The 12,130-nt window shown below is 41.9% G+C and overlaps 1 protein-coding gene across 3 annotated transcripts in view; it reads right to left on the bottom strand.

The window, feature by feature from the left end:
- Positions 1–12,130, bottom strand: part of ank1a (ankyrin 1, erythrocytic a) — a 110,239-nt gene that overhangs the window by 12,280 nt on the left and 85,829 nt on the right. For all 3 annotated transcript variants that reach the window (XM_074669568.1, XM_074669566.1, XM_074669569.1), the window contains 20 exons: positions 10,507–10,605; positions 9,802–9,900; positions 9,619–9,711; positions 9,428–9,500; positions 9,233–9,253; positions 6,951–7,071; positions 6,686–6,764; positions 5,612–5,727; positions 5,284–5,508; positions 5,013–5,167; positions 4,712–4,923; positions 2,303–2,507; positions 1,984–2,080; positions 1,590–1,818; positions 1,349–1,477; positions 1,106–1,225; positions 942–1,026; positions 773–847; positions 311–442; positions 68–223 (listed from right to left, as the gene is read on the bottom strand). In XM_074669568.1, the coding sequence (XP_074525669.1) occupies positions 68–223; positions 311–442; positions 773–847; positions 942–1,026; positions 1,106–1,225; positions 1,349–1,477; positions 1,590–1,818; positions 1,984–2,080; positions 2,303–2,507; positions 4,712–4,923; positions 5,013–5,167; positions 5,284–5,508; positions 5,612–5,727; positions 6,686–6,764; positions 6,951–7,071; positions 9,233–9,253; positions 9,428–9,500; positions 9,619–9,711; positions 9,802–9,900; positions 10,507–10,605 (2,521 nt within the window). The remainder of the gene's footprint in view (positions 1–67; positions 224–310; positions 443–772; positions 848–941; positions 1,027–1,105; positions 1,226–1,348; positions 1,478–1,589; positions 1,819–1,983; positions 2,081–2,302; positions 2,508–4,711; positions 4,924–5,012; positions 5,168–5,283; positions 5,509–5,611; positions 5,728–6,685; positions 6,765–6,950; positions 7,072–9,232; positions 9,254–9,427; positions 9,501–9,618; positions 9,712–9,801; positions 9,901–10,506; positions 10,606–12,130) is intronic.

The raw sequence follows: 12,130 nt of genomic DNA, 5'->3' as shown, positions 1-12,130 counted from the left end.
AGGATCAAGACAGAAGGAACAAGGGGAAGGGGCTGCATTGGGAGGTTTTCTGGGGAGGGGAACTCACCATTGGTCATACCCGGGGAGAGGTGCTCTCTCTCGTTGTGTCGGCGTCTGCTGAGATCGCGGGAGCCTTGTCTTGTGGGCTGAGGGGGCTGGCCCTCCAGCATGTTGACTATGTCCATACGGTCGATACTCTTCAGAGCAGCGTACAAGCTCTCCACTGCAGAGAAAAGACAAGTCATGGAAAAGGTCAGGGGAAGCAGAAATTGATGTAAAAAGAAACAGAAGGGGGATATTTTAAACTCACTCTTGGCTCTCTTGCCCTCGCGGGTGGCCCACAGGTTGAGCAGTGCGGAGCTCTGCTCCAGCAGTGAGTTGGGATTCTCCACACGGATCTTATTGATGTCATCCACGCTGAGCTGCAGCTCTCGAGCCAGCTCTGTTCAGAAATGAGTCAGAGAATCAAGGAGATGAGAGAAATATTTATATCATTTTCTCTTGTGACTCATGCTGTCACAGCATACATAGTCTTATTTCCGAGATGGTACAAAGCTTCACGGGAGCTGTACCCGCAAGAGACTGAATGGTTGGTCTATCAAACAGCTATGGTGTTTGGCAGGACAACAGGAAATAATTAGTTTGGTTGGCTGGTCGCCATGTTATAACTTTGTGTAATCAGCAGCGAGCTCAGCAAGCTTGTCAGACATAAGGTAAACATGGATGGTTTACAGCACATGAAACCAGACTGGGTTTATTCTTGTTTGCCTACCAGCCCAGCTCAGTCCCAACTGTTCTGCAATCACAGCCATCTTCAGCTCTGTCCTCTCCATGGCAGTCATTGAAGCTACAAAAAACAGACCACAAACACCGTTCTTACTCACCTTTTACTCAGCTAAACATAAAAAACAGTCAGACAGCAGAGACTAAGAGCAGCATACCCATGGCAGGTTCATTAAGGGCACTGTATCTTTCTCTTAAAGCTAGTGGGGTCAGAGTTCGCCTCCTGTCTTCACTCCCGATGATCTGCCAAAGAAATCAACACTTAAACATCTTAGACAGAGCACACACTTCCTACTGGGTCAGCTAGTCTGAGGAGTTTTACCTTGATGCATGGAGGCATGGTGATGTTGAGGTTGCAGAGCACATGTTGGCTGTCCTCATACTTTGTGGACTTGCGAAGGAAAGACAGAAATCCGGTGGGCTCTTTACTGCTATCTCTCACCTTTGAAAAAAGACACAAACTTAACAATGAAGACTCCTTCAGTAATTAAGGCAGAGAGCACACAAGGGAAGTAACCAAGGGATATAAAATGGCTACTTATAAGAAAAACTTAATTGATGATACCTTGACAGAGACAGGAAGTCGGTTATCTCTGAAGGCCTGGAAGCTAAAGCAGCGAGGCTGCTGGGTGGCCTTCCTGACCGGCACAAGATTCCCTGAACATTCGAGGTGAAGAGGCATTCCCTCCATCACCTGAGAAGTCAAACACAGACATAAGACCACAGTGAGCACACATCTTCAGGGCCTGATTTACTGTGGTACTGGGAGAAGTAATGAACAAACTTTAACACGGGTCTGAACTGACCTCTATGTCTCTGCTGCGAGCCACCTCTGTGAAATTCTCGTGTTGCTCCAGGGTTTTATCCATCTTATCGTCAGTCATACAGTAGCAGCGCAGGCGGCCTTCACGCAGCTCGTTCATTTTTGCAAACACCACAAACTTGGCCATGTATGGTACAGCTGACAGCTCTCTGTAGAGGAGGTTGGCAAAGGAGACGGCCTCAGCTGTCCGAGGACAGTCTGCGAGCCAGAATCTGAGAGGAGACAATGACATGTAATCAGAGCGCTGGACATAAATCTGTCCATTCTTTCTCTTGTTGTAAACACAGTTGAGCTGCTTTCTGCTTGGAAAGGCGGACTTGTAATAAACTGATGCTTCTTTTATAAAGCCTGGTTTATGGGGAGCAGGCGGGACTTACCGTGCTGAAACATTGGTTGTGAAACTGGCACAGTCGTTAGCATAGATAAGCTTGGTGGTTCCAGTGATGTCTTCCCACTGGGCTGGAGCTGTCCCTCCTGAGAATCAGACGAGATGAGAGGGAACAGAATGTTCAATCTCAGCTTGTGGTGAAGAAGGTGTCTCTGACATTGTCACAGACACAAAAGAATTAGCATCCAGCTGTGACAAAAATCAATCCAAAGAAAGTAAATCATTTTTTCTCACCATGAACCACACCTCCTGATGACAAAGAGACACTCCTAAACACCCAACCAAGTTAAGGTTGTGACATGTATTACCTATGACAGAGCAAAGCAGGCGCAGACTGGTAGTATCGCCCTCCCCAGAGTCTCGGGGGCTCTCCTTCCAGGATGGGGGCAGGGGTATACGCAGGCCGATGGGCCGGTGGAACTTACGCCGTCGAGGCTCCACAGTGACAACAGGGCTAAAGTTAGCCTGGTTTCCCAGCAGCTTCGCAACCAGCTCATCTGGAACTGGCTGAGCCTGAGGTTGAAGGTAAATGATAGAGGGAGGGGGTGTGTAACACAGGAAGGATAAAAATAGGGAAATTAGATGATGAAACATGAGTTAAAGGTTTAAAAATGTAGGGATGATATGATGGGAGGAAGAATTAAATCATTGAAGGAGGAGGATGGTAACAGCGGTCAACCAAAGAGGGGAAAGATAAGGAGAAGGAGGGAGAAAGAGAGTCCACAATGAGTGAAAACGTCATAATAAACTTAGAGACAATAGCAACACAAACTATTTGTAGGGCTTAATAACTTTTCTTTATTGTAAATGTAACAAAATGTGTTAACAAGAAGCTTTTACAATCATTAGTACAGCACAGTATATAAAAAGGCACTATGGTTTTATACGTTACTACAGAAATATGAGAGTCAAATGTTCCCAAGGTATAAAAATGAAAACATTTATCTGCATAAAGAAATAAGAAAAATCTCTGACTTTCATTCAGTTACATTCATGGTTTTCAGCTACTAGTAGCTTGTTAGTTTACAGACATCATTATTGATTAGTATCTCTGATCGACATGTTTATCCAAACATGCAGCAGAAGGTCCTACGCTGAATCTTTCTGTCATTTTGGTTTACTTTGAAAGCAGGATCTGGAGTTAGCCAACAATCCCATTTTAGCTGGGATAAAGTTCAGTCTAAAAACACACATTCTTCAATCAAAAACATACAGTGAACAGAGGATAAATATGACCTTTCAAAAATCAAACCACGTGCATAAAGTTTATAGAAAACAAACATGGTAAGCAACGAAATGTGAAGAAAGGAAAAGATGACCTTTTATGTACTTTTTCTAAAGACACCTGCACATTTTTTTAAAATGATGAATAACTGGAACTGATAAATTATGAGTACCTCAGTTAGAAATTGTAGAAAATGATTCACTTGCTGATTGAATAGATTTGATGAGTAAATGTACAGTATCATTGTTATTATAAGGTGACTTGGCGTTTTCTGTCAGAGCTCCCACCCTGTGGTACAACCTGCCTGAGGAGATCACAGTGACACACTCTTTGTCCTCTTTGAAATCTCTCACTCTTTTATTGACTTGCTTTTATGTAAGATTTTAGCTGAGCATGTTCTAATCATCAGAACGCTGCTTTCATTTTATTTTTAACCTTTTTTGGACAGTATCATAGGCAAGATCCGTATCTTTAAAAAAAAGTTTTTAAACACCTGAAAAAAATGTTTTACTGTGGTGGTTTTTAGCCCTTTTATATTGTTGTATTTTCCTCTGCTCCTTCTCACATTTTTCTATTTGTCTTTGACTTCACTTTTATTTCTTCTCTTATTCTTTTTTACTGTTCATTTTACTTTTTGTAAAGCACTTTGTAACATTGTTTGGAAATATGATATATAACTAAAGTTAATCACAATTGTAATTATTTTTATTTCTTTAAGTTCAAGTTTTGAAACAATGCATTTGGCAGTTCACTCGGCCGTGTCAAACACATTTTAAGGGCGTTAGTTACAGAAAGAGGGAAAGGGTTTGATCTTTATAAACTATTTGCACAGATTTTATGCAGTGTGTATGTCTAAGACCTTAAAGGTGTAACCTTAAACATAGTGGAGCTTCAATAATGGATGACAGAACTGAGAGTTTAAAAAAAAAATAAGTGTTCTTAAATCCCTTGTAATATTAGGTCACACTTCAGTTCTTCACAAAGAAAAACCTCTGAGTACATTCTCCAGAAATCCCTGATATCAAACTCAGTAAATGAGTCTAACTCAGTTTTTTCTGCCTAGAGGAAGACAGAATATATCACAGAATGTCACGTTTGATTAACTGTATGTAGGACCTTTAAACTAGTTGAGCTCACAGAGCAGGTTTTAGGATCACTTTAAATGAATTTGTTAAATGTGTATAACACAGGTCCTGGTAAACTGAAACAACATATTGAGAAAGAAATCTCGAAAGACAAACAATAAATCAGCACTTTATAAGCAGTTCAGAGTTGTATAAAGGTGCAAAGTGCATGCACTGGATGAAATAAAAGGCAAAAGGTCCTATAAAAACATCAGAGGCCAAATAAAGAAGCAACAGAAAACTAAAGCAGAAAAAATGACCAGCTCATTCCACAATCAAAGTACGTCCAACATGCGTTTTTCCATGCAACACAGGCACTAACGATTCTGCCTTTCTTCTCCTTCCTTCTCCTCATCGTCCCATCTCACCTGCAGCCCCAGGCGAACTCGTTTGGTGACTGCTGTCTCAGGAAATGTGGCCTGGACCATTGGCACCAGTTTACTTGTCAGTGAGCCTCCCTCTGGTCCAATCAGGTCGCTCTCTTGCTGGACCCGTGATACCACAGCAAAGTAAAGCGGGAAGTCTGTGGAGATGATGCGACGAATTCTCTTCTTCCCCAGCTCCTCTTGACTTTCCAACTCTGAGGAGAGGTGAGGGGAAGGTTAAAAAGTGATACTGCACAGTGATTTGTTGGACTATCTGCCTGAGATGAAGTGCTGAAATTCTTACCCTCATCCATCCCGTTGAGGATAGTTTCTAGCACCTCATCACCGTAGCGGTTGCGATGTTCTTTCCAAACGGAGCCATTCTCACTCCTCAGCACCACAAGCTCCCGGTCACCACGACCGAGGGCAGCAAAGTGAGGGATCTCCACTATAACCGGCCTGTCACACAAAACATACTAATGTTATGTAAAAATTAATTATGCAACAGTCTGCTTCTTCTGCCAGCGTTTTATTTCTCATTAGTGTTAATGTTGAGCTGACTGCTTCTTCCTCACCCTAGAAACTGCATTCCCGCTGGACCCAGGGAGATGATCCTGCTGGCCAGCCCCTCTCCCTCCACCAGCGGAGGGGGGCTGGTCAGCTTCTGTGGCTTCACCAGGCGGCAGGTGATGCGGGTGGGTGCCGCACAGGTCCGTGGAGGTATAATGACACGCAGACCGTTATGCCTGCTGCCTCGCATTGAGCCGCCCCGTGCATCCACCATGAAACTGACAAGGAACCTGTTCATGAACAAAGATTGTAACAATTAGCTGCCAGGTCAGATATTTAACAGAGATTAAGTCAAATTAAATTGTTTCCCTCTGAGAATATCACTCAGCTGACCCTGTGTGTATGGGACTGGCGACTGGGCTGACATTGTCCGATGTCTCTGTCGCAGGGCTGCTGGGAATCAGCGAGTCTTCATCGTACTCTTTGGGCAGTGGAAGAGGAGTGTGTTGCTACAAGCAGAAAGACAATTTAGTTATAGTTCTAAAAGGCCAGTTAGTTAAAAGGGTGTTATAAACACACACAAAAGAGTGTTTCAATCATAAGAAAGGGCAGAAGAAAGATTTGGCTCATGAGCTTGATTGAAGTGGATTTAGGGAGGGAGTAGGCTTCAATCTGGAGATGAGGAGTTAGCACAAGACTTTTGAAAAAAAAAAAAAAACTTACACAAAGTGAACTTGGAATTAGCACTTTAACCAAAAGCATCTCAATTACACAGGAATATTTTCTCAAATTGAGTCTCATGACTGTCTTTTTTTCAAGCTTTCAACTTTAAGTGAGCTTTTTATCATCAGGATGCTGACACTCATTACGCATGAAACAAATGACAACATATTGATTAACTCATACGACGTGCTGTAAAAATGTGAAGCAGACTCTGAGTGACAAGGACACTCCCATCAGTTTACCCAAATGTCATTCCTTGATTCATTTCGTTCATTAGAAACTACAAATAAATTGGGAAACGCACTCCAAACTCTGCCATTAGATTACAAAAACTGGTTTCAAGTAGGGATGCACGATATTATCGGCACAATATCAGTATCGGCTGATAAAAGCTTAAAAACATGTTTATTGGTATCGGCGGATATGAAAATTTCTGCCGATATGCACAGCCGATAAGGTGCTATTCAGTTAGGATTATTATTATTTTCTATCTGAAAAATAAGCTCCTTAAATAAAATGTAGCACTTCATTTATTTGCACTGCAGAGCTCTGTGTCTGTCACCAGGTTGTTACAGTAGCTCTAAAATAATCAAATGCAACTTGGTTATGTTTAAAAATGCATTGTACATTTAAAGTTCATGTGATCTAAAGAAATTATTTTGGAGTTTGATATACTACAAGGGACTATAGGTCAGGTAATCTCAGCCTTTAGTAAATCTATTCTTCAGATCTCATGTACAGTACCTGATCTATCTCATGCTCCTTCAGGATAACAGTCTCCGGGGAAACTCTGGGAATCCTGGGAATGGCTGGCGAGTAGTTCCTATTGTGTGAAAAAGATTAGGAAACAAGTCAGGTCGAGGAAGTTTCCTCACATCTCCACCCAAGTGCTCATCCCTGGTGTGAAGTGAGTGTCTATGGTGCATCCCCCTCTATCCATCCATCCACCTATTAATGTGTGGCTACCAGCTCGGCTCTCTCGCCTGCTTCCCCACCCAGCCCCCCTTACGCTGTGCCCAGCCCTCTCTCGTACTCCAGTGATTTCTTGGGGGAGAGGAAATCGTCATCATGGTCTTTCATGTCATCCATCTTCATGTACCTGGCCCCTTCTGTCCCCAAGAGCTCCTCTCCTTCAGAGAACAACATGCCAAAGAGAGCGAACAGACCGTGGTCAGGTTGGTGAAACAGCAGAGAAAGAAGAGAAAGAGAAAGAAAAGAACAAGATTGTTAACCTGAGGGGTTAGAGAGAACATGACAGACCAGGGTCTGGGAGATGGCTCTGGGATTAAGGTGTTAGACTGGTGAAATGAAACATTAGTGACGATGGACATCCCTGCTGCTGATAACATGACCCAGACACTACAACGCATCATGAAAAACACGACTGCTGCAACAACAAAGCTTGTAACTGATGCCAGCGATAGTCTGATTAACCAGGTCCAAAAGTACTGATTAAAGATCCTTGAACATTTGACTAAATAAGATCAGAAACCTCATTCATGTAGTCTGGTGTTTTAATAAGCCCTCTGAATTAGCGGCAACATCATCATAGATGTGCACAGTGCACCATCTCAGGGGAGAGCATGCAGCAGCAAAATCTCACTCCAAAATGTGCTGTCTACAAAATAAACAGAAACTCAGCTGTGTTCAACTGATAATAACTGCCTGACAGAGCCACACATGAACACAAACACATGACTCCATCAGTTCACCACGTTACACACCATGACACGAGCACAAGCTGTCCTCCTCTCTCCTGTACACACTGCAGTACATCGTGACGTGAGCAGGGAAGGCTTTGCTTACTTACCCCCCGAAACACGCGGTAGTTTTCTAGAAATCCCCAGCAACAAAAAGGAGTCTTCCCTGTGTGTATTAAATTGTGAGTGTATCAGCACAGCTTGTGCGAGTGGGTGTCTGCAGTCCAGAGCCAGAGTGATGTGGTAGGTTGCATTACACCATGTTTGACTCAATGAGTACACTTCTCCAAGGGTCACATGAGGCAGCCCATGTCCCATACGTTCCCTGTCTTGCATACTGCATCCTGTTTGTGAGTTGCGCGTCAGATGACCGCACCATATCAAATTACAATGCCGGATATGAGATGTGTCTTTAAGACACCAACTCAGCTACCCTCTATTTTTAGAGCAATGGTGACAATCTGTCAGTTGAATTATCAGGGGGCTAAAAATATCAATACATAAAGTCCTCAAGCATCACTGTTAGTGATGTTAAGTTCTAGCATTAGTAATCAAACCTTCATTTAGAGCTTTTTAGCCCCTAGAGGGCAGCAAAAACAAGCTTTGATTGCTTTTAGTATCACTGCTTGACAAACTGGTTTGCAAACAGTTGTCAACATGCTGACACAAACAGAGCAGCATTCAATGTTACACAAACTTAGTGTTTTTTGGTGCCTAATTTTGTTTTTTTGAGGACCATAAGTCTGATTTTACTCCTGGGGGGAGTTTCTGGCTTTAAGCTGCTAAATATTATACACTATGCCTGAAAGCTTGTGGATAACTTTATTCATAGAGCACTGTGGTTTTCAGAGGGTTTAGCACTAGCTGCATCAGCATCCAAAAACCACTGTGTGGTAACGGTAGGCCAGGAAGTACACATCATCAACTGTAAATTGGTTGAAGCCTCCATTGACTCGTTAGTAAATGTTGAGTTGGGTGATAACTTAGTAGATCTAAACTTTCATACACTTCACTTGGATACAAGTAGTCCCAAAGTTAAAGCAACAGTTTGGATTATAGACACTTAGACATTTCAAAAGCTTCAGTCTCCTCCGACTTCTGACCTTCAAACTCCTGGTTTATATAACATATCTCAAACATCTGGAGCACAAAGTACCTACCAATAATGCTTTACATGAGTGACACAAATGCAGACAACAAAAGACACACATTTGAAAGCAATGATCTGAAAAGATAAGGCCAATTCACTTAAAACTTGTTTGGCTCACGGAGCAGGGTTTCAAATGCTTTGAATTGAACTGAGAGGATAAATAAATGTTGGTTTCGACTGTAATTATACAATATAATGGAAGAAAACAGACACCTGGAGGGTCAGAGAATGAGTGTGTTATAGAGGGGACATAGAAAGGTTACAGACATGGGTGCTATGGGTGCATGCCAATGAGAAACCAGAGCCACCATCACAGTGAGCACCACTACAGAGGGAACAAGAAAGCGATAAAGACTTGAGAGAGGGAGCTTGAAATGGAGCCAGACAATATAAAACATCAACCTATGAATGCCGCACAAAGTAAGAAAGAGACATTCATACCTAATGTTAGCTGTGCAATTCCTAAAAAGGAGCAAAAAGCGAAAAAAGGATTGGAAAAAAATAAATACTTATGTGACCAGCTTAAACAGCATAGATTCAGCCATTTAAAAAATAATACTTGTATCAAATCAGCCTAGTTAACTGTGTTTTTTTGCTTCTATTTAATCTGATTTATACGAAGCTGTGATGCTTTACCTTCATCCTCAGAAACGTCCAAAATCTCATCCACTGTCTCTGGGAAACTCATGCGGTGTTTCTCTGTGGATGTCTGCAGGTTACAGAAGGAGGAAAAATTAGCAAACACAAACATTTTGAAACTTAATGGTCCTTTCATATGGAAATTATAAACACATAGTGCCAGCATGTGACAAATCAAAATGTCTCACCATAGAGACTGTCTCCTCAGTGACAAGCTTCAGCACATCAATTACAGAGATGTAGCCCAACCTCTTTGCAATGGCCAGGGCTGATGTACCATTCTGTTGGAAGGGAAGAATCAAATCTATCATATCCTCCGAGGACGACACTGCATGAGTTATTTAGAGGAGAAAAGGACTGTTCGTGCTCACTGTTGTTGTCTCGTTGGGCTGAGCTCCGTGCTTCAGCAGCAATGTCACAATGTCTGTGTGTCCCTGCTGGGCTGCCTGGTGCAGAGGAGTGTAACCCAGCTGGAAGGGACAAAAGACTCTTCTCTGTTAGAGTTAAAATGATATCTGATACATTTAAAAATCAAAGCATTCTTTTCTCTCTTTCTTTTTTTGTCTGGTTGATGCAGCAAAGTAGCTCCTCTTGAAGTAATTTAAGGAGTAATACTTAAAAGGTCTCTGGACTTTTGTCACTGCACAGAGTTATAAAAGAATAGCCTTATGACACTCAACATTTTTCCCTAAAGTTTTTTTGTCTTCTTTGGCATAGCAGTCTGATAAGTGGTTGTATCTTTTTAATCTTAAGGGGTCTTACTAGATGTTCACTTCCTTTTACCGTGTAACATCTGATCATCTAATGATGATCTGACCGTTTTAACTTGAAAAACAACACAGAAACACAATCTCTGACTTATAATACTCATCTTTCTTCACACTTTATTTTAGACCCATAGATCCATATCAGCATATAAAGTAGATATAAATAGTTATAATAAATATTAGTTATAAAATTAATAGAATACAACAAATGTAATTCTTAATAAATGAGACTGTGGCAGTAGACGCTGTGTTACTGTTACTCTTGTGAATTCGCTGCAATTCTGTCTAAAACCAGAGGGGGGCACTCACCCTTGTTTTGCTGTTGACATTGGCCTGTTGCTGCAGGAGAAACTTCACCATCTTGATGTTGCCATAGTGACATGCAACATGGAGTGGAGTGTATCCCATCTGATAGTGAGAGAAGAAGAGTGAAAGTCTTTAAGTATAACAATCGCAGCAGTCCAAAGTCTTGACATCCTTTTGATATGAGAACTTTAGGCTAATTTATGTCCTCTTAGGTATGAATGTGTCATAAATACTGGGTAAACTAATGGTTTGAATCCACAAATAAAGATAATGATTGAGACAAAATAAACCTAGAAGGACACATCCAGGCTGCTTTTTATATACAATAAAGAAGCGTTTTTAATGATTTCTGCCTTATTGTTTGGCCTCAAAGGTCCCATATTATGCAAAAATCCCTTTATTAAGTCTTAGTGAAATTTGTGGGTCTTTGGCTTTCCTTCCAGCCCACAAAATATGATATTTAATAACAAAACCTGAACTTAGTAGTGCTTGTGAATGTAAAATCCTGACCTAAAACAAGCTGTTTGGATTTTGGGGATTTGCGGACGTCAGCGATTCCCTATTTTGACCAATCAGGAGCAAGTCTGACCTGATTGGTTCACCGGAGCAGATACCGCTGAACCCTCTCCCTGCCCACTCCCCTCCCCGGGAGGAGAATGCCAAAGTTGAAGAGCCATCACTGCTTTGTTTTTAGCTGTAAACAGCCACATAGTTCCATGCACAAGCTTCCCATCTCAGAAGAAGACAAGACTAAGTGGCTAGAGTTCATTTATCATGGAAATGTGCCAGCTACACTCAGTTAAACTGTGCATGTGTGTGCTAGTTACTTCACGGCCGACTGCTTTTCCAACTAGCTAATTATCCTAACTAGCGAATAGACTGGTCCTGAATCCAGGTGCATTACCAACCATCCACCAACAAACCTGGGACCCTGGAAATGTGAGTATTTTAAATGCTGTGTGCTGTGGAGCAGATGTAAGAGCTTTTCCTCAGTGTCCCCCCTGTCTCTGTGTTAACTTCAGGATGCTAACTTTAGCTGCAGTTAGCCTGTTGTTTTAGCCTGTAATGTTACAGTAAACAAGCTTTTCTGTTTCCTAAACATTGTGCACTCGGAGCTCGTGGCGCCGCTCTCAGTGACGCGGAAGAGCGGGGCGGTATCAGCGGTGGCTCATTTACATATGAAGGTCACGCCCACTAAATCAGAGCGTTCTCAACAGAGGGGCTATGAGACCCTGGAAACAATGCTGCTGTGCTTGATTTATTGGCTTTTTGAACCAAAACATGTTACTACCATTTCATGAAGACATCAATGATCCATATTAAACTGCAGAAAAGGGGCATAATATGGGACTTTTAAATCTTTTGAGTATATCACATAGTTGCTAATTCAACTTTAGAAACACTGTTGCAAATGACCATAAATCAAATTTAGTACACACTATAATAATCTATCAATAGCTGCCCTTGAGCAATAAAGTTGACCCAGGTCTTGCTTCGTCAAGGGTCAGCCACATATTGAAGGTAGCATGACCCTCGACCGTGAGATCGTCATACAATTTCTGCCTGGACTCATAGACACTATCTGCTCAAGATTGCTGTCACAAGTATTTTCTACACTCCCTGAAAC

The sequence above is a fragment of the Halichoeres trimaculatus genome, unplaced genomic scaffold (assembly GCF_033239565.1).
Source record: "Halichoeres trimaculatus isolate MK-OKI-2021-1 unplaced genomic scaffold, fHalTri1.1 fHalTri1_scaffold_5, whole genome shotgun sequence".
NCBI classification, from domain to species: Eukaryota; Metazoa; Chordata; class Actinopteri; order Labriformes; family Labridae; genus Halichoeres; species Halichoeres trimaculatus.
Note: the sequence above shows the minus strand (reverse complement) of the source record. Positions and strands in the feature narration are given on the sequence as shown.